The sequence below is a fragment of the Conger conger genome, chromosome 9 (assembly GCF_963514075.1).
Source record: "Conger conger chromosome 9, fConCon1.1, whole genome shotgun sequence".
Lineage (NCBI taxonomy): Eukaryota > Metazoa > Chordata > Actinopteri > Anguilliformes > Congridae > Conger > Conger conger.
Genome location: NC_083768.1, coordinates 20,415,492 through 20,440,868, shown reverse-complemented (window position 1 = coordinate 20,440,868; position 25,377 = coordinate 20,415,492). Strand labels below are relative to the sequence as shown.

Genomic DNA, 25,377 nt, shown 5'->3' with positions numbered 1-25,377 from the left:
CACACAGCCGCACATTCCCAGAGGCTAGAATTTCTCCTTCCTCGCACACCTAATCTCTAACCACGGTGCGAACAGCCACCTCCTGGCGGGGTCAGGCTATGCTCCGAGGCGTGGCCCAGTGCAGACTTTGAACACTTTTTATTTACTGCCACTGCAGCCGGCGGCTGCAGTGGCTACGTCGGGATGTAGCCTCGGCAAATCATTAAGATATTAAACTCAGGAATGCGTGAGGCAATACAGGTGGCTGCTCTTTCCCTGAAAATGGTAGCATGACGGGCATAAGGGACTTTATGTCAACATGCGGTCCCGCCCCCGGATCTTTGAACCTTAATAGATAATCGAGTCTCTGGTTTTGTTAGCCGGTGCACCGCAGGAGTTAATCGGAAGATGGTATTCTAGAATGTTCCTAATAAGTCGCTCATGTAAATCCTCTGTGCTACGGAACAGTCTCGAAGCCTTGCCTACTGTGGTTTCTAATAAGCTCCCAAACGATGACAATCTCACGTGTACCCTCTTCTACTGATAATAAATGGTACTGGAATAAATGCTCATTTTTTAGAGAATGCCATGACTTTTTTAGTTTTATACAATTACATAATTATAGATTCTTATCCCGCCCCCATAGACTTTAGATTTTGCACTTTAATAATACTTCACATACCCAGCTTCAGTATCATCTTGTATTGTACATTTTTATTTTTATTTTTAATTTATATTCACATTCCACTTTATTTTATATCTATGTTTCTATTTTAGTATTATTCTTTATGTTGTCTGCATGCACCCACTAACCACAGCAAATTCCTTGTATGTGAAAACTACTTGGTGAATAAAGTGATTCTGATTCTGATTCTGATTCTGATAAAAATCTCACAAATAGTGTGCAACTTCTCCTGAAAATTCCTAGACCAGTCAGACAATTAGCTTTTACTTACAAAATGCCTAGCAAAACCAGCCAGAAAAACCTTGGTGTTTTGGTGTGTAACCATCCCTCCATCTCTCTCTCCCACAGATGAATATGGACAGTGCGGACCACCTGCCTCCTTACTTCAATGCAGCTGAGAAGTGGCCTGGAAAGATTCATGAGCCCCTAGATCAGGGAAATTGTGCAGCATCCTGGGCGTTCTCTACTGCAGGTACACACACACACACGCACGCACACACACACACACACACTTGTACATGGACAAGCATGCACACACACATACATACACACACATAGGTGAATATGTGTGACAGCCTGCTAGCATCTGTCTTCCCGTACCCTAGCATTCAGTACATACCTGTTTATTTGTCTCTCTTTTTCTGCGTCCTTCTTTTTTTCTGCGTCCTGCGTCTATTTTTTCCAAAGACTTCTCCTCCCTCTCTCCCTACCCATACACATACACAATTCTAACATCTCTCAAATTCTAATCCAAACTAGACCATATTCTGAAATATCAAATACATGTAGACAAAAACATCACAGAAGCAATAGCAAGTAATGGAATGAGGTATTCTGTATTCTGTATTTTGTTTTGTATTTTTGACTCTGTCTTTGTATCACTGACCACTTTCTTCCCCTCTCCCTCTTCAGCCGTTGCATCAGACCGCATTTCCATCCAATCCATGGGTCACATGACCCCTCAGCTGTCTCCCCAGAACCTTATTTCCTGTGACACACGTAACCAAGGGGGCTGTGCTGGGGGACGGATAGACGGGGCCTGGTGGTACCTGCGTCGCAGAGGGTAGGACCCCTTTCAGTGCAACACCACTTCCTGAACCATATTTAGGCAGATTGCAGAATGAATAGAAAGTAGCCTCCTGTTTTTCTCTCACTGTTTCTCTCTCTAATTCAATTCACTTGAATTCACTTGAATTCATATGCGAACAGAAAATATCACAATAAATAAAATGAAATAAATGAAATGATAACAAATATATTCTCATGATTCTGTTAAGGAATAAAAGTAATGAATAATCTCTCTCCGTGTGACGCAGGGTGGTGACAGAGGAGTGCTACCCCTTCTCCCCACCCCAGCAGACCCCGCCCGAGGTGGGTCGGTGCATGATGCAGAGCCGCTCCGTGGGTCGGGGGAAGAGGCAGGCCACAGCTCACTGCCCCAACACCCACAGCTACCACAACGAAATCTACCAGTCCACCCCACCCTACAGGCTGTCTTCTAATGTACGTAAACCAGCTACCCCAAAGTCTCACACCAACCACCTCTTCTCTGCACACCCACCCACTCAGACACTCATATGCACACACTCATACTTACCCAAACACACACACACACGTGCACACACACCTGAACTGAACCCAAATACGCACATATGCCCAAATACACACACATATGGTATAACACTCGTGGGAAAGATACACGAGTGTAGCAGAAACGTTGCCCCACAATGTTGTTTTTTCATGTGACGCCAATTGGCTGACATTTCATTTGGCTGAATTGTTGATCCCAAAATACCAATTCCAGTTCCTTCCTACCCAATTTTCCTTGTTTTGTTTGGGCGGATTTCAAATTCAGCTTTCTGCCAGCTTTTCTCCGAAACAGTGAAACTTTACAGCATAAGGTACACATACTGTACTTCTTGGACTTGGCAAGTTACAGAGCAGATATGGGAAACGCATGTACTCTGTGGAACTTGGATCTGAGGACTTTCAATGGAAAGTTGGAAAAATATTTTGTATCGTTTCCACAAAGTGATCTGGTGATGTAATTTTGTCAGTGGTTGTCTAACTTTGCTGTAACCAATTGTTAAATTGTTGTACAAATCAGAGAGGCTAAGCAAGATACAAGCTTATCATCCAGTTGCTACACTCTGCGGCCTCCGGATTTTGGCTTACTGACATGGATACCACAACCTTCTGCCTCAGGCAGTGAACACCCTGCAGCTGCTTGGCTCTGCCTCTGATTGGTTCTGGTTCTGATCCTGAATGACAGCATGAAGGCTCAGAGGTGCTGAACTGCCCTGAGCACCTGCTCCTAGATCTGATCCCAATCATTCAGTCAATTTGCACTGGAAGACGGTCTGAATTCACTTCAAATTTGCTCACTCACACACACACACACACACACACACACACAAGGACACACACAAGTAAAGTCTGGTTTTGAGTACACATGTAAACAAGTCCACGAAAATGAAAGCCATGAAGTGTTAATAGATATATTAGTGTGTTTAATTATGTAATTTTTGTATGCTATTTCTGTGTTTCTCAGGCACACGTTTTCCATTTATTTATTTGATATGTTTTCCTTCCTGTTAGCCCTGCTGTACAGGGCTACTCCGTGAAAACTATACATCCATGCATACCTTTCTCATTCACTTCAGCCCCTCACTGTGTCCTCTCCCCTTTCCTCACAGGAGAAGGAGATCATGAAGGAGATCATGGATAACGGCCCTGTGCAAGGTAAGTGAGATGTCCATTCGAGTGTCCATTTCAAGCATGATAGTCTACAGATATGTCTTTGTCTCATACAGCACCGCGGTTAAGGGGGGTTGCTGTCTGGGTTTGTGCAGGAGGTGAACTGGTTTTAGAAACGTGTGTGTGTGTATGTGAGGGAGAGAGAGAGACTGAGAGAGAGAGATCTGTCCATACAGGTCTTATCCATTCAGCCATCTCTCCATCCCATATCTGTGGGTAGATCAAAGGGGCGAGGGCCCCAGACTGCACATGCCAGAGCTCAAGAGAATGAGGTGCAGAGAGACAGAGTCACATTGAAGAGGGAATATGTCAAATTAATCTGTGGTGCATGTATGCGTGCGAGACAATGAGTGACAGAGGTACAAGAGAGCTATGCAAAAAGAACCATTTCACACTAAGCCTCTGCATCTACTGCTGATCAAGCATCAAGTTCATTATTGGATAGGATTGTTTAATTATAGTACAGAGTACCACATATGAACTACTTTTTTGGACACTACTGACCACTGCTGTATCGAATGAGTGAACCTAGGGCTCATTCCAATCTCTTAATTTTTTATTTTACTTTCTCCTCACCCCGTCATCTTTCAGGGCATTCCAATCTGTAAAATGTTCCTTCTCGAAGCTAGAAGTAGAAGTTAGGAACTCAAAATCTTTAATTTGAGCAAGAAAACATCAGCACATCATTGCAGAAGTATTTTTTTAAATAAATGATCCACCTGTGGATCCATCTCTCCCCATCTGTCCAATCATGTGGCTTCAACCTGAGCAGGGATATTCCATTTGCCTGATTCACGTTTTCTCGATTTACTCGTCTCCATTTCTTTTTCTGGCCACTCCTCTCTCTGGGTAGAGCTAGGAATAAATAAAAGAGCAAGAAAAAGAAAAGAGAAAAATAAGCGATTTAGCCCTTGTAGCATAGTTATACCTCCTGTCAGTGAGGTAGTGAACCAGTCAGCAGAGAGTTCGTACATTTTGGGAATGAATGGGATGTCTGGGGAGCTCCTTTCATTTCCGTCCTGCCTCGCCTCCCTCCGTGACGTGAGAACGTGTTGGCCCTCTTCACAACTGTGTTTGTACCGGTTACGGTGCCTGTGAACTGTTCTCTCTGTAAGCTGCCACACTGTGTTCATGCGTGGCTGTGTGTGATACGGAACACTGTGGTCATTCAGCGCCCTGCATTTTCACGGGCCGTTGTGGCGTTCAGCACCGTGGTTCTCTGCGCTCCTTTAAATGGCTCCCTGTGGTGACCCGCTGGAGCTGTGCGAGACCACCAACACGGAAGTCACTAATCTGTCCATTAAAAATGTATACATCACATAGCACATAAAGTAGTGAAGACATATTTGTCGAGCTTTTTAAAGACTTTAGAAAAGCACATTGAAGGCAATTGAAAGATAAGTGATGATAAACAGCGCAATAACACATTTGTATTTTGACAAAGATGCCATGCAATCCAGCAATGATTCAGCAGTATCTTGAGTTTTTCTTTCAGTCTGTGGGAATCCTCATAGCATGCTTATGTGATATGCATAGATGTTGTAAATATTGTTTATGGGTATCACATGTCTGTGTGTATTCATGTTGTGCCCTTATGGATAGTATGATAGACAGTGTGGCAACAGCTGTGTGGTTATGGTTCAGTGTTTCATCCAAGCATATTAAACGTGGCGTGGGGGGGAGGGGGGTGGGGGCGTGTATGGGGGACCTGCACAAGCTCAGACTTATTTCATCTTAGAAGATCACGAAGGAATTCCAAACTTGTAAATATGAGCCTCAATCCCTCCACAAACGAGGTGAAAAATGAGCCCCCGGTAGAGGGTGCGACCCTGGAGAAATTTGTGCTTGACCCTGTTGACCTTTTTTGTGTGCCTGTGCCCGTGGTCAGTAGTTAACAGCCTGCCCTTTCAACTTTGCTCCGTCTCACCTGGTGGTAGACACAATTAACGTTCCATCCTTTCACCGAGCGAACCTATTCAGAGGATGCCCACAGCTCACGTTAAATAGAATTACAGTGAATGTAATGCCTTCTCTAGGCAAAATAAAAACTATGTTCAAGACCTTTTATGGCCATAATATAATGCTGGTACTATGGAAGTCAGACAGAATTTTTAGATGTTCTAGAATGATAGATTCTGGATGATAGTAAGTTCTGATATTATCATATTTGAGTGTGTTCCCCTGGTTTATGTCATTTGTATTTTATTGTCAATGTGTATCTTAGTGTTCACTTGGTAATGTGACTTGCTACATCAATATTGACATAACACACCATATGCCTATTTGTGGTTATACAGTGGCATACAGTAAGTGGTTATGAATGCATATGTAGTGCTTATGAAGGAGTTATATAGCTCTTATGATAGCTATATGTGCCTTCAAATAGTGTTACCGAATGAAACATATTTGAATTTGAAGGTGCAGGGTGTTGACAGAACATAGACATAGACAGACTGAAAGTGCGCGTGTGTGACTGAGCGGAGGTAGTCTTTTGCCTGCGCCAGTCCCCATTCGCATTGTTCCTAACAGTGGGAGGGAATCTTGGGCCGGCGCCAAGTTTCATCCCTTTTTTTTCTTTCTTTCTCTAAACTGTGTTTCGACTGTGAGCGAGAAAGGCTGATGTGGGGATTTTGTGTCTGGGAGTGTGAAATGATCAGCCACTCGTAATTAACTGACCCGCTGTGAAAAGCTTTGGCGGCTGGGCTCTTTATAATTAAATTTTAAGAATACAAGGCCACCCCCTGTCAGTCCTCACCCTAAATGGACATTGACCTTTCAGAAGCTGCTCAGGTTTCCCTCAGCGTTGTAGCTATAATAACCAACGCAGGGCTGTTCTGTTGGGTGTTGTTACTCTTAAGGCTTACGGAACCTAAAATTTACACCTGACGGCAACAATTTTGCATCCTGTGCCGAGCATTGGGTTTAAAAAGGATCGCAAATTGGAATGCTGTCAGGAAATGAAACCTAGTGAAAGTGTTTGATATTATGCATCAACTGCCTATTTTATATGTGTGTGTGTGTGTGTGTGTGTGTGTTCAGTACATCTAAATAAACACTGGTTCTGGGGTTCATTTCCTAAATACTTAGCTGCTTAGCTAAGTATTTAGCTACTCCGGAGGTATTAATTTTAATGCTACACTATGGTAAAAATGTATGTTCACTGTCAATTAATGAAGGAATCATGTCTGCTCTGTTAAATGGGATTATTGTACAATCGGTAATTATAGGTAATTGTAGGTTGCAATTACACATAACAATGTAGATTTCATTCCATGTCAACTCTGCCAAGTAAAGCTGTGAATGTGTGTATGTCATGGGTGTGTCTCTCTTTCTCTTGCCCGTAGCTATCCTGGAAGTCCACGAGGATTTCTTTGTCTATCAGAGCGGCATCTACCGGCACACGGACGCCAGCTTCCACAAGCCCCCGCAGTACCGCAAACACGGCACCCATTCCGTCAGGATCACGGGGTAAGAGCCAGATCCACCAGGGTCTCCTTTTCCCCTTCATGGACACTAGTACAGCCTGTATGCGGGCCTTATCATAGGTGCTCCAGCCTATCTGTGAGAATACAATGACATGGACTGGAGATTGGGAACTGCACCTGCAGTCTTTTGGTGTGTCTGCTGTATGGAGGCTCAGTGGTTTTCAGTTTTTTTCTCAGCTACTACTCCCTCTGTCCTGTACTCTGTAACAGCAGATCTGAGTTTCTCATGCACAAAGCTCAAATAGATGATATGTGGCAAAGTACACAAGCTCCACCTTGTTCATGTTCACTCTTCTTTACTTGCCCTGTTCTTATCACTCAACACTGTCTGCCTCTCTCTCCTACACACACACAGGCAGACACACTCACACATACACTCACACCTCACAGAAAAGCCCACCTGCACGTACATACGTAGGCATATTATTCCCAACACATGAACCTAAAATCACGACTTGCGCAGAACTCATACTGCATACAATTACATACAATTTTGCACAGGAAATATGCCTATGTGATGTGCCCTCCAGCTGTGCCCAGTGCCTAAGGGTCCCGCTTCCATAAAAGCTGAGACACTGTGCACACACCCTGGCTCCGAGTGTCTGTGTCCGCCTCCTTTCCGCTGGCCGCCGCAAAAATGCAGGCAGACGGCACACCTGGATCAGCTCCGCACCTGTACCGCCCCCCTGTCTTCACCCAGCACCTATACCTCTGTCCCAATTCTCATCCCCCCCCCCCCTCCCCAACATCTCTGATTGTCCCACTGCCCGGGCTCTGGATCGTTTAGTCTTGTCTGAAATGACAAATGTCTGCCAGCCGGCTGCAGCAAGTTCTGCATGTCTGGCATTGGTGAAGGTATGCTCTGGGCTCACTTTCTCCTGTAAATATTTTGGCTTCTTTGCTTCAGCAGGCCAGCTGGTTTCCAATTGGCCTTAATGAGCGGTTTGTGTTTTTGTGGGGCCGTGTGCCTGAAATTAAAGAGAGGGAGAAAGGGAGAGAGAGAGAGAGGAGAGGAGCCTAGGGATAGAAGAGCTCTATCCTCTTGTGGTATCATTTTTGGCAAGTTTGAATTTGCCACCCTGTGGTTCTCTCAGGGGACAGGTATGGAGCACAGTGTTTGACAAAAGGGTGACGGTCTATTTGATTCTGGAGCTATGTCTGGTTTGGGAAAATGCTTTTCTGGGCAGGATAATGCTGTCTGGGTAGAAATGAGGCGGATGAAAAAAAAACAGACAGAGGTTGGACAGAATAGAAGAGTCATCAGGGATACTCTAACGGTTCTTATCTGATCGGCTATTGATTAGGACAAACGGAGCGTGCAGGATGGTCTTCCTGGAGCATTGTGTGATTGTGTGGGTGCTCCAGTGTGTGAGATTGTGTGTGAGTGTGGGCATGTGTATATGTACAAAGTGCCAGGTCTCTCTTGCAAGAGAGATTTTAATCTCAAGGTGTTTCCCCAGTTAGATATGTTAAATGTAAAAAGTGTAAAAATAATTTCCATAACTGTAGCCAGTACAGAACAGAAACATGTTCACTGATAAAATTCCAGAAATTTGGTGGTAAATTAAATAGTATTTGATATTGCAAACAAGACAAAACTACTAGTCACTGCCATACTATGGGGTGGTCACCACAGACTTATGAGCCAAATAGATATTTCAATAATCTATCTGCAACCAATTGTCCACATTGAATCATTTATAAATGAATGTTAATGGAAACATGAATCACTTTTACATATCAGTTGGTATTCATAATACATTGCCTTCATTGCTGATGTGAATTTATATTTATTTCTCATTTTTAGTTACTAATGGACATGGTTTTGTACAGTACATGTCTAACATTGACACGTCAATAAGGCTTGCTGTGTGTGTCTGAGTTAGTGAATGCCTGCATGTTTGCTACTCTGATAATAATAATGATTATCAGACTAGCGAACTCTGATAATGGTGATGATGATGATGATGAAGGCGACTCCCTGTTTTTCTCTTCTGCCCCGACCCTGCTGATGCTGCACTTCTTTTGGTTGGGTCCAGGTCCGGGGTACAGAGAGCATCAGTGGGTGGATATGGAGAGACTGGGAGGGGAGGGGGTCGGGGGCTGTCAGTGTTTGGACAGAGAAAATCCAGCCACACCGAGCTCCATTAAGCCTGGAGCCTGGGAAAGTTTGTGGAAAGCACATTGATGTCCACTCTTGTGGAAGTGCCATTGTCTGAGCGCTTGGTCTCAAATGTACCGGAGAGAGAGGGATAAAACACCAGGGGTGGAGGAGCTGGGGGTGGTGGCTGTTTTTTGGGTGCTGTGGTATTTGTGATTGCCTAGGGGAGTCCATCTCCCTGCAGAATAAGAGAAGGCTACTGTGGCATCTAATTTTGGGCCTGCTCAGCCAATCTCACAGGCCTGGCCTTTGAAAAATGTATCTTACAATCCATCTTTTTGCTTTTATTTGCACAGCTTTGTTTATTTGTTCAATAACGGTCTACTGAAGTCGAATCCCATCTGGGAAGATTTCAATAATAGAGATATAAAGATTGACAGAAGGGGTCAAAGATGTAGGAGAGGTACCAGAACTTGGGAGTTAGCAAGGAATGAGCCCTGAATAGTTTCCCAGCATTCCTTTCTCAAGCACAGACAGAGTGAGACAGACACACACGCACAGACACACAGATATAGGCACAGATACACACACACACAATAAGTCCAGACATCATCACTGCTGAGGGAACATGCTTCATAAACAGGATGAACATAGAGCTTAGGGCAGAGCTGTCTGGAGACCAGGGCATGCTGGGAGCTTTAGGTGGTAGCCAAAAGCTGTCTGCGTCTGGGGTATGCAATTCGGAGGAAAGACAGAGGCCATCGAATCTTCCACTGGGCAAGATGTCTGCCTCAGGCAAACCCCCCGATGTTGTTGTGTGATGACATGGGTCTGGGGTGACGTCCCCCTCCTGTCTGTCCACCCCTTCAGCTTTCCTTTAAGAGGAGGAATGTTATGTACGGCACTGAGGACACAGACGCAGACCAGCGGATAATCCAAAAACATAGTTTATTAGTCCATATTCATAGCCAGGAGATCCAATACAAAGACAAAAACAGAAGGCCAAAAAATGGTCAAGAACAGGCAAGAAGGTCAAAAATACAGAAAATCAATAGGCGAAAGTACAAAAGGGCGAAGGCAAAAACCGAAGTCACTAAAACAAAGCAGAATATCAAAAACCAGAAAATCAGAAGGGCAAACAAAACAAGAGGGTAAGGCAAGCTCGGAAATCAAAGGCGAAGGGGTGTCTTTTGGAATCTCAAGAAATAGGTTTACAGGTAATTTGGCACTATGACTGATCAACGTTCTGACACAGGTTGAAACAGAGACTGAGGTTTAAATACATGAGGGAAGGTGACAATCTAGGCGGGGCTGGGAAAAAGGTGGGCTAAACAAATAGACAACAGGTGGGGAAACATAATAGGGTAATAACATAATAACGGGAGGGAGACGAAAACGCGGACTGGATGCACGTAACCAAACATGTAAAACATACGGCTCCGGATTAGGGAGTAGACATTTGCATAGATTGATGACGTAGTGATAGTCAGAGACAGGTGCGAACACTTCGCTGAAACTAAGCGAGTAATTAGGGATAGCATAGGGAGACGGTGTTATAGAACAGTGCAGAAAAACTAAGAGATTCATTCATTCATCCATTATCCTAACCCGCTTATCCTGAACAGGGTCGCACGGGGGCTGGAGCCTATCCCAGCATACATTGGGCGAAAGGCAGGAATACACCCTGGACAGGTCACAAGTCCATCGCAGGGCACACACACCATTCACTCACACACTCACACACTCACACACTCATACCTATGGGCAATTTAGACTCTCTAATCAGCCTAACCTGCATGTCTTTGGACTGTGGGAGGAAACCGGAGTACCCGGAGGAAACCCGCGCAGACACGGGGAGAACATGCAAACTCTACACAGAGAGGCCCCAGCCGACGGGGATTCGACCCCAGGACCTCCTTGCTGGGAGGCGGCAGTGCTACCCACTGCACCATCCGTGCCGCCACAAAACTAAGAGATTGAGTTAGTGAATTAGTTACGTGAATATTTCTAAACTACCCAATAAAAGTGACTGTTAGTTAGTTAGTTAGACAGACAGTAAGTGTATTAATCGGATTAGTACTGTACAATATCTAGATTAGTAGGTAAGAATAGTGCTTTACAACATTTAACTACTAAGAGAAGCAGGAAGTAAGAATCGCGAGTTTGGAAGGAATGTTGAAAACCAAAACTACCGTCAACACCCGAATAGTGGGACACGCAGACAGGGGAGTGACTAGGCTGGTAAACATTCAGACGCAGACATGGGGATGACAAATGAGAACTATAATGGAAAACAATAACCAAGGATGTATGAAAAATGAATAAATAACAAGACTAAACATAAATACACACAGGACAGATACAGAAACATTACAAGGAAATTATGTTTCACATGCCAGCGTCTTCAAGGTGTGGCTCTCAGGCCTGTTGGGGCAACTGGCTTTAAATACACCCTTGTATTCAGGATGCACTTTGCAGAAGATGGATGCTTCCTTGTTCCAGGATGGAGCTCCCCTTCCTCCAGCTTCACGTCACTTGTTTCAAAATGACTTTCAAGGGGCAGACAATCCTTGAGGATTTATGTGTCTGCTTGCTGACAAATTCCTTGAAAAACATTCCAACCTGTTTGTCCTTTGTCCTTTTGTACTATACTTCAAGTGTTAAAAATACTTCCATAAGTATGCTGCTCACGCTGAGATTAGGACGCTCTGTCCTGCTGAGTCTTTCCAAACAATAAATGTAGGTTCTTAAGTAACTCATAAACTAGTCTAATGGTTCACTGACGAAAGTTCTTAAGGGTTTGGAGCACAATGGTTTGGTAGCTGTGAATGTATTATGGTGTTAACCAATGGAGACGCGTCTAAACGCTAGCACTTGCAATTTTCCTCCAAATGCTTCACTCTTTTATTTCAGATGGGGAGAGGAGAGAGACTATAATGGTCAAACACGGAAGTACTGGGTAAGAAACCTGTCTTACTGGAAGCCATACATTATATATGGTATTAAATACTAAAAGTTGTAAAAGGAGCTATAGTGCCGTTTTCCCTTGATAGAAGGGAATTATAATACTCACATCTCATCTATTTGAGAGTGATTCAATTGAACTGATTCAATTAAAAGAATAAACATTATTCTTAATAGATTGTTTGTCCTTCATTTTGACCTTCTGTTTCCCGTCTTGCTTTACTGCAGATCGCCGCCAACTCCTGGGGAAAGAACTGGGGAGAAAATGGTTACTTTCGCATCGCCCGCGGGGAGAACGAGTGCGAGATAGAGGCCTTCGTCATCGGAGTGTGGGGCAGGGTGACCATGGAGGACATGCAGAGCCACCACAATCAACACCACAATCACCACCGCAAGCGCAAGTAGAGATGCCACTTCAGCCTTCCCCACCAACCCTCCTCCTTCTCCAAGGGACCCATGCACACCGCAAACCTCCGCTTTAAGATGCCAGAACCTCCGCCAGGCACATGGGCGCATCACTATTGCCCCCCTAACTGGCTTCCGAACTGCAAACACCTCAGGTCTCACTTCCAAAGCTCACACCTCAAAGGCTCCTTGGCTATAGTTTGGTCTAGATGGTCTAGTCTGTGTGTGTATGTTTTCCCACTGTCTGTATGATGATGGACAGCCAAGCTTGATCTGAACTGGTTTCTTCTTCGGCTGAGATAAGCGGATCTCTCGCCCTCCTGCTTTTCATTCCTTGTTTTGACTAGAATTCTCAGAGACCAACTCCCAGCAGACAGGCTGGGGGCAGAAAACCCAGCAGGTGCCTTATGTAGGGGGTGCCAGTGAGCCTCATTCCTTTGGAACTGTTAGAGAGGAACTAACACTTGTTCTACTATTCTGTTTTTTTTTACCACTTGAGGACCTAACACTCACTCAGTTCCTATTGCTAAGTGACTCACTTCCTCTCCCCGTTTGTAGCATTAGTGCACAATCGATGATGTAATGAAGCACAGCGCTCCACACATTCAAACAGAAGGGCTGAACCATAGGCTGTAAGAAGGTGGAGGGAGTGCGGGTGGGGTAGGTATGGGTATGGACTTCAGGCCAATGGTAAACAAAAGAAAACCCTACTTTACTTTCAAAGATTGTGGTAGCTATATGTCAGGCCTGCACAGCCTCCTTAGCATGATTCTGCTTAATAGGTAGGGTTTGCAAAACTTTAAAGTAGTGCTGTTCTGACTTATATTGCCTTTTATGTATCTGAAAGTTACATATCAGAAGTGCAGAGATTGACAGGGCAGCGCAACCTCAGTGTTGTGAAGTTATATCCCATATTTCCTTGGGCAGCCTCTACCAAATAATGAAAAACAAAATGACCAAGTTTGTGCATTTTGCCATTTGAGAAGATTCAATTGCCCTTCAATGCATCCTATTCAGTAGCCCCACTCTGGAAATCCTCAGTAATGTAAACACAGAACAGAAAGCATCTGTTTCTGCAGAATCACTGGGGCAGGTGGGAATATCCAAAGCCTTGATCCTTGAGAACCTTGATTCCCCTCACATTATTTGTGTGTGGGGGAAAAAAAACCCAAAACGTTTTGGAAAATGCAAACAAATCTTATATTTGTTATCATTTTTGGTTTCAGTTCTGTTGCTTTTCATGAGCAGATTTCCCCCCCTGTAAATCATACACAGAGGGGTACTGTGTATGAAATGCTTTTTGTTGTTTTTTTAAACATACATAATTTACATTGAGTTTTACATTGAGATATTAAAGAATTATATATTATATAGAAAATCATCACCTTAACAATCTGTTTATAGATTAAATGACAGGTGTGTCAAACCACAACATTCAGCCTTTCCAGTTAAAGGGCTGAGCAGTTTTGTATTATAGTCTTAATCTATTTTATTCTATGTTTTGTCTGTTGGTGTTGTTCTTGTTGCTGTTATTGCTATTATTTGATTAACTACTGTAAGAGGCTCGCAGTTTTGCTCGATAAGAAACCGCATCAGCCCCTCCCACCTTTCCTTCCTGCTCAACAGCTTTGAAGGTGCTTATATTTTGTGAACAGAAGAAATCAAAGCGTCAGGGTTTGAGGGAGGGGGTGTGGGTGGGGCTGTTTCTGCCAAAGTCTGTTTGGTGTGGCCTCATTGTAAATTAATTCAACCCATTCTCCAATGTATTGCCCCTCAGTACACCAAAGTGCTACAATTGAAAAGCAATTGAAATGTATGTAAGCACCAATGACTGACTGTTTCAAAACCAAAAATAACTCAAGGAATCATTGTGAGATTGGGTTGGCCATTGATTTACTTGGGGCTAGGGACCAATGTGATCCGGTGCACTTTGAGTTTCCACATTCGAGTCACTGGATGGGACTGAGGCTTGTGAATGTCTTTATGTATTGAATTTACTTTTTATTTCAGAGATGTGTTTTAAAAGACAATTCCCCATATGAATGAATATGTGCCCATAACCCTGCTCATGTTTTAGATCATGGCTTTTCACTGTTGTGCTGCTGGTAGAGGCTTCTTCCCCAATAATCCATTCAGACAGTTTAATTACACAGTTTAGCTTTGAGTGGCTTCACGTGCACCCCTTGGTGTAGCTTTTGGTGGCCTATAATACCTGCTCTCCTACCTAACATGCACGCAAAGCTCGCTGAACCTTTCAGAGATGCTGAAGTGACTCGAGAATAGTATGTCCTCTCCACGGTTCATCGAAGGTGCGCTTCCACTCACCAGCGCCCACGAGCGAAGGGCAGCGTCATGGCTTCCTGTCTCGCTGGCTTCCGTAAGCGGCACCATCCAGGCGCTCAAACAAACGCGAAATGCGCTGGGCCGAGTCGAGGCGGAGAGAGAGAACCGGATCTCACGCCGCATCCAAGCAGATATAACTTTGTTTTTCCCGTTCAAATGAAGCGAAGAGAGACGAAGGCGATCAAAGCCAAGAGGGCCTGGCAAGAGATGCACTCTGGGTAAATGAGGCGTGACCGGGGAGAGCGGAGGGGGAAATGAGACACTGGGGTCTGACCGCCCCCCTCCGAGCATAACCACAGCTGTTTGCTTTTTAGGGATGGAGGGTGGTGAAAAAGTACAAACAAAACAATTACACCTGCTTAGCCATGATGAAGTCATCTTTTTGTGTGGTCACCCACATCAGCAATAAACACTTTCTGTCATCAGTGGTCACATGCCTCTCATTTGATAGATTTTGTAAAAGTCACCTGCAAGATCGCAATAGATCATATTGGCACATAACAGGCATATTGCTGATGTATGTACTATCTGTTACCAGCCTTTTTAAACAGTCAACTTCTTTGTATTCTTATGTAGCCAACATTATAAATTAATCACACATTGACAAATTCTAAAAGTATTGAGTGCATTTCAAAGGCTTCAGTAACAAGAAGGGCATTTTTATTTGATTTACCTATGAATACACAACTCAAAGAAAGTAGTTAATAGCAAGAATAGTGGTTCCTGCTGGAATCAAAATGTTTTATGTTCAGTAAGTTTCTGGGAACAATTGTCGGTTGAGCTGCATTTTCTAGGAATTCCATGTCAACATTGATAGTGAGCATATGGAGATTACCCATTTTTATTTATTTTTATATGTTTAATGACCATTATAAGCTACGATCAATGTTATTGAAGCTTAAAGCTGGTGCTCACTAGCACTAAACCAATCCAAGTTAATTCAGTGTAAGAAAACAATATTTAAATTTGGTGAGCTTGGGTCCTATCCAGAAATGCCATGAGCCCATTAGATTTAATTCTGGATAAGTTGTTGGGCCCATTTTCTCATCTAGTCATCCAGACAGCTGTTTCCTTGTATGGATAAACTGGGAATAGTTGACTTGGACCAATGGAGTGTGTTTAACAACCTGGATCCGAGTCATGCATGGAGAATTGGGTTGAACTTGACAGAACCTTGGAAAATGCGGCATCCTGTGTGCTCCTGAAAATTCGCATTTAGCTGACTTGCAATGCTGTGGGTTCATTACTGCCAACCCTCGTTAGGTAGACCCAATGTCATTTACATAGTACAGGAACAATACATCCTAGTCATGGTCCTGGAAAATTACTGGTTATTTAACAAATGCTTTTTTGAATTATGTATGATGGAACTGTTAATTGAAAAGTTATTTGTATCAGTCCTGTGTAAAATAAACATGCCGGGAGTTAAAATGTTGATTAAATGCTGTTCAAATGATACCTAGAGTCAAGGGTTTTAATTTAACATTTGTTAGTTACTGTAGTTCCACCAGTTAGCTCTCACAAATGAATGGTAAAGCCAGAATGTTCATTTAATTGCTAGTAGGGTTCATTTCAATTGAACACCAATTTGTGTGACACATCTAAACAGATATATGTTATTATATAAATTTACCCATATCATTCCATCAGCACTAACACCTACAGTACTCCACAACACCTTTCTTACATTGAGGACTAACAGGAGATACCTGACAGGTGTGATGCAGATGAACACATCAATATGAATGCATGACTAAAGATCCAGTAGAAAGAGTACCCCTACAATCAAGATTGAGTAACATGTTGTTAGGGGACACATTGAGCCTCACCATGTCTGCTGGGGGTGGGCTGCATTGCCCTGGCAATGAAGATACCAATCACCCATTGGTTGATTTCTCACACTCATTGGTGCAGCTGTCTTATGACACAAGCGTAAATGCACAGAAACACCTTCAAAGCTTTTGTTGGTGGGATTCCACCATTAAACCGACATTTAGTTGTTAGCTTAAGACTTGGAAGAGCTGTATAAAATAGTCATGTTCCCTCTTTTCATGCCATATGTATTGCCGTGTATTATATTGTGTACATTGAATGCAAAACCACAGCAGTGTTCTTCCATGTCTCACAATAAAAATATGATTTTAAACAACTCGGCTTTGCCTCAGTTAATGCCACCTGTAAGTACCCTATTTGCCACAAATTTCAGAGCCACCACAATTCAATCACAGAAAGTGCATCAGAGATTCCATGCTGCCAATGGTTTTAAAATAAAATACCCAGTGCAGTCAGTTGCTTCTTCTGTTGGATCAGGGGACGACTTCCTGCTTCACAAAAACTTAAAGAGCTGTTGAAGCTCAGTTTATGGCACCATCTATCGTAATAAACCTGATGCAACATCACCAACACATAGACAAGTAAGACCTCTGCAGTACTGTAAGGTTGATTAATTGATGCCAACCCGGGATGCATAAGCTACTGAAACTATGGAATGATACACAAATGAACTAGACACAAACAGTACTTTTGTGACTATCAGATACAAATCAGATAATGCTCCAGTACTTTAGAGAAAATGAGTCCAATGACACCCAACAAACCTTCAAATGTATCTCATTGGGTTCAGGCTGAGAATTAATGGTTATAGCCTGAACATCTACAAGAAGCATGTGATGTTTGCAATGTCCAGCAAAAAGGGCATTAAAGTAAGGGGTAATGAGTGATTAGGTGGCAGTCTGGTATGCCCAGAAATTACAGACACACAGACACCCCTGTACCAACATCTCTACACCAAAAATGGATCTGACACGAGGAGGAGGAGGGAGAGGAAATGTGCATATGGTGCAGCGGGGCGTGTTGAATTTGGGGGCCACTGGATGGGCTTTTTGTGGGTTTGGGGTAGGGGGTAGTTTATATAGCAGACAGGACAGTGCTGTGTCAGCTCAACGATCCACTATTGAGACTAATACCCCAGTCCGCCTGCCCTGCGGCTACAGCAATGAGACGTGTGTGTGATGGTGTGTGCGCATGTGTGTGTGGATTAGAAGGAGTCACCGAGAGCACATGGCTATGGATACGAGGTTGTGCGTATTCAAGCATTCACATACGTAAGCATGTGCGTGTGTGCGCCCATACATGTGAGCATGCACTGTAAGTATTTTTTTTTTGTGTGAGAATGTGTATGTATGTGTGTGTGCATATGTGCGTTTCATTCATTTCATCAGCTGTGAGCAGGATGCTGCAGTTTTTTTTTTTTTTTAAATATATCAGACAGTAAAAAGTGATTTGTATTCTTTATAATAGCAGAGGATGCTATCATAACGATTATGCATGTGCAGGAAGTTGGGTGTATTAAACTATTTCCATCTAAAAAAGCAAAGCACACAAATGTTCAGAACAGAATTTGACATTGTCCAAAGAGCAAAATGCAAATATGATTAAAGTCATGATGTAGCATTCATTAAGGTGGGTACTTGTTAATGTTCATTTTCTGGTGTCCTGCATTATTTTGACATTGGAAGAATTGTATTCCTTCATAAAACACAGAGAAATCTAAATGCACTCAAAAGTATATATTACTGAATATAATGATGGCTAGAGGTTACAGGCAGTATTAATAATTTCAGTTATTAATAATATGGGACTTCATCGGATTAATAAATGAATACAATTAATAAATACTTCCACCACATACTGAATCAGTAGAAATCACATATGCTTAATACTATTGCATGTAACCACTTAATTATTTTTAAGTTAATCCAATGATTAATTTTTTAGTGTGGGAAAGAAATCTCCAGACTGTTGCCTAGAAAAAAGAGAAGTCTCATTCACGAATGCCTCTGTTCCAATGTGCTGTGTGCCCTATGCAGGCATGTGTGTTTGGAGGAGAAAGTGTGTTATGTGAGATATGTATGCATGTATGAATACAATTGTGAATCTACAGTCTATGGCTTCCTTAATGGGAAATAAAGCAAAGCCATTCACCCCTAACACACATATATATGTATATTCAGTACTACCTTTAAAAACTATTTGCCCACCTTTTTTCAATAACCTGAGTTAGCCAAGGGAAAGACCAGGATTAGGAACTCACTAGTGATAAACATTTCTTAAGCCATTCTTTTAGTAGCCCACCCAGACATATTGTATACTGTACACAATAACACAATAATGCTAAAATAAATGAAACACGCACATTTTTTTTTTTCAACCAATGCCATTAATCACACCAAAAGAATGTGAACAAAAAGATTAGATCAGCTACACTAAAAAATTTAATTTACACTAAAACCATTTTGTAGCAGCCTATCAGAAAGGACATGCCATTGATGCCTGATAAGTCTCGCTTTTGTAACATAATGAATGACAATGCATGTGTGGATTTGTAATAGTCTAGCATAGAGCTACCTCCCCTGCTAATGCTTGAGGATCCCTGCATGCAAACTTGGATGAAGAGAAGTGGCAAGTGTCTAAATGTTTACATTTCTTTCATTGTTCAAAGGGGCAGGAATAGAACAAGCCACTAGGCAGCTACTGAGTCACCCGTCGCTGACGCTGTCAGCCTGCCAGGGTTCGCTGTAGAGGAGGAAGCCGAGGTATTCGAACAAATGGTTCCCGCCGCACCCTGTCGCTCTGAGAATTCTTGTGCACAGCTCACGCTGCTCTCCAAGCATTGTCTCGGCGGTCGCCGGCATTCTAGAACATTCCCCAGGTCAACTTCCGCGATGACCGGCATATTCCGAAAAACATTCAACACCCGTGTGCGGAGAGGACAACGGGTTTCCACTGGACCTAAGCCGGGGAAGATCTCCTTTGTAAACAACTCAGTTGTGAAACCCGGTGGATACAGGGGGAGGGGGGGGACATTCCCTCGCACACACATCTGCAGTTATCATTTGGACTCCGCCATGGAGTACGAGCCAACATTTCCGGTCTGCAGAGACCCCAAAGCATTTATTCCACGAATTAAACGTATCTTTGATGCGTGTTTATTTCCAAATCACTTGCACAATGGAGTGGGAGGAAATTTTTTACTGCCAGGCCATTTTACATAACAATGAAAACAGTTGTTCCAGGTTCTTATCACCTAAAATAATCTTGAGACTAGGCTTCCTAATAAGAGAGAATCAGCACAAGTTGTCAGGCACCAATGCAGGGAGAGGCAATACATGTGTGTCAGCCTAGGTGGCAACTTGCCTCAACAAGGGTGCAAAGGGACTTTCTATTATCTAAAATTTCCCTCGGGATGAATCTATCTATCTATCTATCTATCTATCTATCTATCTATCTATCTTAAAGCATAATAAATCTGTTAGACCTCATTAAATTCTTCCCTTTCAAATATTACACGCATAATGTGTAAGATACTTATTAACTATCTGTTTGTGTTCACCTTAACAGTCTTCTTTGCAGGCATCTTTGCCTTTTGGTCATTATAGACTTGTATTTGTTTTTATGAAGAAAAATAAATGAGCATGGAAGACAGATCCCTTCATGGAGCTGTTGATAAATTCTAAGGTCTTAATCATTTGTGATTCATTTCATGTTTATTGCGATAATATATCATAGGTACAGTATATGGGTTTATAGACTATTTGCCTCAAGGGTAGTCTGACTAAATCACATGATGATCAAAGTAGCTGGATTACAGACTTGTGTAATGTGCATTTCTCTCAGAGGCCAAATGTTCAGATCACCACCCACTCTCATAATAACTATCTCTTGCAATGTGGAGTAATATTTTTGAACTATTGGGGGCTTTCACAGTGTGGAAACATACTCTCGAAAAGAGGCAGGGTTTTTTCTGAAGTGTCAAACCTACTGGAAAGCTTTATGATTAGAGGTTCTGAGAAGCATATCCAGTTCTTTGGAGTACAAACAACATTGATTTGAACTTTCTTTGCAACCACAATTTTTAACTTTCGGGACGCTCATAAGCAAGCATGTGCTCTTGGTCCTAGGAGTTTTCCTGGTTTAAGCTGAAACATGTTTTACAGTTGGACTGTAAGCCCTTTTCACTTCACACATTCTATACTTAATATTTCACAGCACAGTCCAGTAGTCCACTGAGAAACAGCTACACAAAACAGCAAACTGCTGCCATCTTGTGGGAAACACGAGTGTGTTCATCATGAGAACTACAGTACAGTATTATATTCACTACTACACATGTACAAGCTCATTGTATGTTTCCTAGAAGTGATGCAAAATGTGGGCTATTTTCTACCTCGATTTCACAGAACTATTTTGCTTTATTACCATGAACTTCAAAAAAATGAAGCTAAATAAAATAAAAAGTGAAATTCAGATAAATATATTCTGCTGGAATATAAAATTGGATAGTGTCACTTGTATCCTTATTAGATTTTTGGAATTGATTGGAATGAGCCCCCTGATTCATCATATACCTTCAGGAAGTAGTACCTACATTGAGTGAGGAAGAGAGGAAGAGACGGAGCCTCACATCGAGACAACTTCCGTTTGCTGGCTCCATTGATTCCTATGGGAGCTGCTCAATGGCGCATGAAGCCAGTTCATGGAGGCAGCCGTATTTGTCTTTGGGCTTTATTGGCACCAGAGCATGCGCACTGGGTAATAAACGTTTAGGAATGAAAAAATAGTCTTTTCTGTGCGGCTCGGACAAATATCGGTCCCCTGGTGAGAAATTAGCTAGATGTGAAGAATTGTAGAATTTAAAATTACTGTTCAAAATACCATCATTTCGCCAGGGTAAATTCATACTTTTGAATGAACTTCAAATGGGCAAATTCGCCTTTTGGCATCAGAGGCTTAATAAACTGTAATACCTCCGGTAACCGCTGGAGTTTGAGAGCTTCTGGGGAATGTCAATTCCTGATCTCCTGGCTCCGTAGTCCACACCACAGAATTTTACGCTCCATACGCCTCGTCGTTTCGGTGTGTAAAGATGGAGGGTGTAAAAAGCATCGAGGATTTCGAGACACGACTTCTGGAGTTAGAAAAACGTGTGTATGGAGAAAGGGGAAGCCGGAACAAACAAGTGAAGGTAGTTAGACACATTAGCTCACTTGTGTTAACGAATTTCTTCCTTCTTTCTCTCTGCTGATTAATTAGCCGGCAAGCAAATATTAATTCCAGGGCTGTATTAGACCATAATTCCATCTAGTTTAGCCAGCTAAGTTGTAATTTGTGCTGCTGATTAATGGAATTTCGCATATCAACTCGATAACGAGTGTTATGTGTTCAGTTCTGTGAATACTAGTGAAATGCTGCTGAAACAACTCAGCGAAAATTATTTGAAATAACGTGGGCGTGGCCCATCTATTATTGTTGGGGTTCTCTGGAATATTGCTGCAACTGTTAAATAGGGTAATTATTCTAGTAGTATCCAGATAGCTAGCTAGATAGCATAGCTAGCGAGTTAGCTTCTAGTGACTTGTCACGACGTGCCACCAGGAAGTTGATGAGTTGATTTTTTTCAAGTGTCTCAGTCAAATTCACCTTTCCCCTTTCTGCCAGTGTGCCGATTCTCTTGTGAAGATCCAAACCGCCCTGGCAAGCACTGCCAACAAGAGAGAACGTGTAAAAATCCTACACAAAAAGAGTGAGTGAAGCAAAATGAACGCTCAAATTGTTATCCTGTGTGCTAATAAATTAATGGCTTTTCTTCATTTAGTTAAACTGCTATTCAATAAATTCACCATGTGGGTGGAGTAGCCTACTATTATTTTCACAGTACCTTTAATTGTGCTTTCTGTATCTCACACTGCAGTTGAAGACCTGATGAAGTATCTAGACCCTAAATTCACTGAGCACATCACTGTTCCTGACAGCATGAAACTGGAGTTTATTTTAGCTGGTAAGTATCCGTCTTCATAATGCAAATGGTCCAAGATGGTATCGCTGATTAATAGAAGAATTGTGGCCGGCAACAAACCATGAGAGAAATGGCTATGCGGATGTGAAGTAGCAGTTCATTTTATTCATTTTCTAAATTATTTGCTGTCATAATACAGGCGAGTGAGTGGTCAGGTTAGTTTTCAGTGGGTAATTTTAGACTTCTAACGTTCAAGAGAGGAATTACAGCAACAAACATTCTCAAACCACAACACTCTTTATCCCACCCCTTTGCCGTGAACGTGCTGACGTTGAAATGCCATTGGCTGTGGCAATTAGAACCAATTTTCCACCAGGGGGCTTGAATTATTGTACAGCTATATAATGTTTTGTACGGAGTGCCAGCCCCTCAACTGCATATTTTAAAACCAGAATTTAAGGACTATAAACACAGGCAGAGGGTGAGTAAACATGTCAGTGAGGCTTTTTCAATGATAGGAAGGGATTTACAATTATCTTGTAACAATGTTGTAACACACAAATCTTACTTATTGTACCTTTTAGTAAAACATATGCTTGGGTTGTGGAGAAAGCTACAGAGCATGGACAACAGTGTATCTTCAGGCAATAAACAGATTGTGTTTAACCACTACATGGCGATGCTGTAAATCACATTCTTGATAAACTTTCTGGTAAGGGATCTGATTTGTGCCGAAAATGTGTCTGTTCTTAGAGGATGAATTCCTGCTGTCTCAGGCTGCACTGCTGGAACAAGTTAGCAGTCTTCTGCCCGTCCTTGACAGCAGCTACATCAGAGGTCAGTGCAATATGTCCTTACACATTTCAGAACTGCAGTAGGTCTCCATTGTATCAGCATGAATAATCTCAGCACTGGGCTCTTCAGGAGCTGCAGTGAAGTATAGATGCAGAACACGCAATGAAGGTTTTGTTTGTTGTTCTCTTCTTTCGTTATGAAAAGGCAACCATTGATATAAGTGAGGAATATCCTGTGCTATACACTGCTACATAATGAACTGAACATTATATACATTCAATATAATTATGAATGAATGTATCTTGGAAATAGTGTCTGTTGCATTTGCCATTGTCTTCCAAATTAAGAGAAAGGAAGCAATCATCACCTTTTTTTTTTTTCTCTCTCTAGGTGAGGAACTGTGTGTAGTGATGTGTGCAACCATTCTGAAGAATATTAATTCTCATTTGTCTGTTGATTATACTCTTCAGATTAGAGTTCTCCAGTCCGGTTGATGCAATAGACCTCTTGACAACCTCCTTCACCAGGAATGGAATTTTGCTTTGTGGTGTGTGTCTGTTTATCTGGAGGGAAGGGTAATGTTGCCTATTACTCTTTCTGCTCCACAGCTGTTCCAGAGCATTCAACAAAACTGCAGAGCCTCTCACAAGTCCTTGTCACACAGCAGGTATGATTCCACTACCACCATGCTCATTCAGTCACTCAGTTAAGGTTTTTGAGTGCTTTGGAACAAGGTGAGAAAAGGTGTGATTGTTTGTGTTTCATTCACAGGACAAAAGTGAGGAGTTGTCAGCCGACGTCCGGAAACAATTCGAAAATTACAACAAGATGGTATCCTTTTCACCTTCACATGGTCATTGCAATAATCCTATATCACCGCAGTGTATGGGAAGTTAGCTTATAAATTAATTTTTTTACTTTTCGTGACTACTTTAGTCTAGGAATGGGTTGTTTTTGCACCAGAGGTCCCCACGGTCTCACCAGTGTCGATAATAGTGGAGTTAATGTATCAAGATAATGTATCCAGTCCAGTGCCAGTGTAAACTAGGAAGATTGTTATCAAGGACCTCCAGTAACAGTTGCTGAGATGATGAAATGGAATGCACAATCACTGTCCTGTCACAGTGAGTGAACTCTGGTGTCAGTGTTCCATGGGCAATGGTCAATTTGAGTGTGGGACTGTGTCAGTGTTGGTCCATCTGCTGTGTTCCTTGACATCACTGAAGATGTTATTGCTGTCCAAGCAATTTTCCCAGTGGGATGAGACACTGCGACAGCTGGAGGAAGCCAAGCAAGTCAAACCAGTGGACTAGTGCTGTCACTGTGTGGCCTACAATATGACCTTCTTTAGACAGCCCCTCTCACACCATATGGGAGTGCATGTTACCTCTCCCACTTGGAAAAAATATTTCTTCAATCTGTTTATGAAAATAAATCAGCTGGGGCAGTAAAATGGTCATATCAGTTCAGTGTTGGTCCCTGTTCACAGCTACGTCGTCTCAATTCTGTTCTCAGCATGAGGACTCTCACCTTATTGTAACCAATTGAATCAATGTTTGGGCATACAATGATTGTTTTCCCCCAGTGAATATGTGTATATAAGAGAGGTAAATGTTTTTTCAGAAACTGAAAAGGTCCACAATAAAGTTATTAAAAATGTCTTTGTTTAATATTGAATAAAAGTCTATTAATTTATCTACTGAGTTCTAAAGTCTGTAGCTGCTTTTTAGTCTTTGGAGCCTATTGCATCACAAGTATATTGTGTGATCTTGTATTATTTTAATGCGTTTATAAGATGTACAATATTTAAACACTTTCATAATCAAGTACATGAAGCAACTTGGAAATGAGTACAATAGTATTTGATGAAAAGAAAGCCCTTTAGATGGATGTCGGACACAAGGGTTAACATGTCTGTGCTAACTTTGTTTAAAGTGGCATATTGACTCCAATGTCAACAGCTTTTCCAGAGGATTGCAATAGTAAATTTGTTAATCTGGCAAATCCCTTCTCGGGTGCATAAACAATAAGCTTCTGATTTAAGTAAATTTAAAAAATGCATGCCAAA

The 25,377-nt window shown here is 42.2% G+C and overlaps 2 protein-coding genes across 2 annotated transcripts in view; both read left to right on the top strand.

The window, feature by feature from the left end:
• tinagl1 (tubulointerstitial nephritis antigen-like 1) overlaps positions 1-16,868 on the top strand; it is a 30,869-nt gene extending 14,001 nt beyond the window's left edge. Inside the window, exons 6-12 of the mRNA XM_061255328.1 lie at positions 1,013-1,136; positions 1,577-1,727; positions 1,981-2,167; positions 3,361-3,406; positions 6,766-6,889; positions 11,921-11,966; positions 12,200-16,868. Coding sequence (XP_061111312.1) covers positions 1,013-1,136; positions 1,577-1,727; positions 1,981-2,167; positions 3,361-3,406; positions 6,766-6,889; positions 11,921-11,966; positions 12,200-12,376 — 855 coding nt within the window. The 3' untranslated portion in view covers positions 12,377-16,868. The remainder of the gene's footprint in view (positions 1-1,012; positions 1,137-1,576; positions 1,728-1,980; positions 2,168-3,360; positions 3,407-6,765; positions 6,890-11,920; positions 11,967-12,199) is intronic.
• A 4,665-nt stretch (positions 16,869-21,533) lies between these two features.
• Positions 21,534-25,004, top strand: LOC133137189 (dynactin subunit 3-like). The gene is made up of 7 exons (XM_061255290.1): positions 21,534-21,743; positions 22,217-22,301; positions 22,470-22,556; positions 23,268-23,351; positions 23,918-23,976; positions 24,081-24,140; positions 24,536-25,004. Exons 1-7 carry the CDS (start codon positions 21,645-21,647, stop codon positions 24,620-24,622), a joined length of 561 nt encoding a protein of 186 aa, XP_061111274.1. The 5' UTR covers positions 21,534-21,644; the 3' UTR covers positions 24,623-25,004.
• The last annotated feature ends 373 nt before the right edge of the window (positions 25,005-25,377 follow it).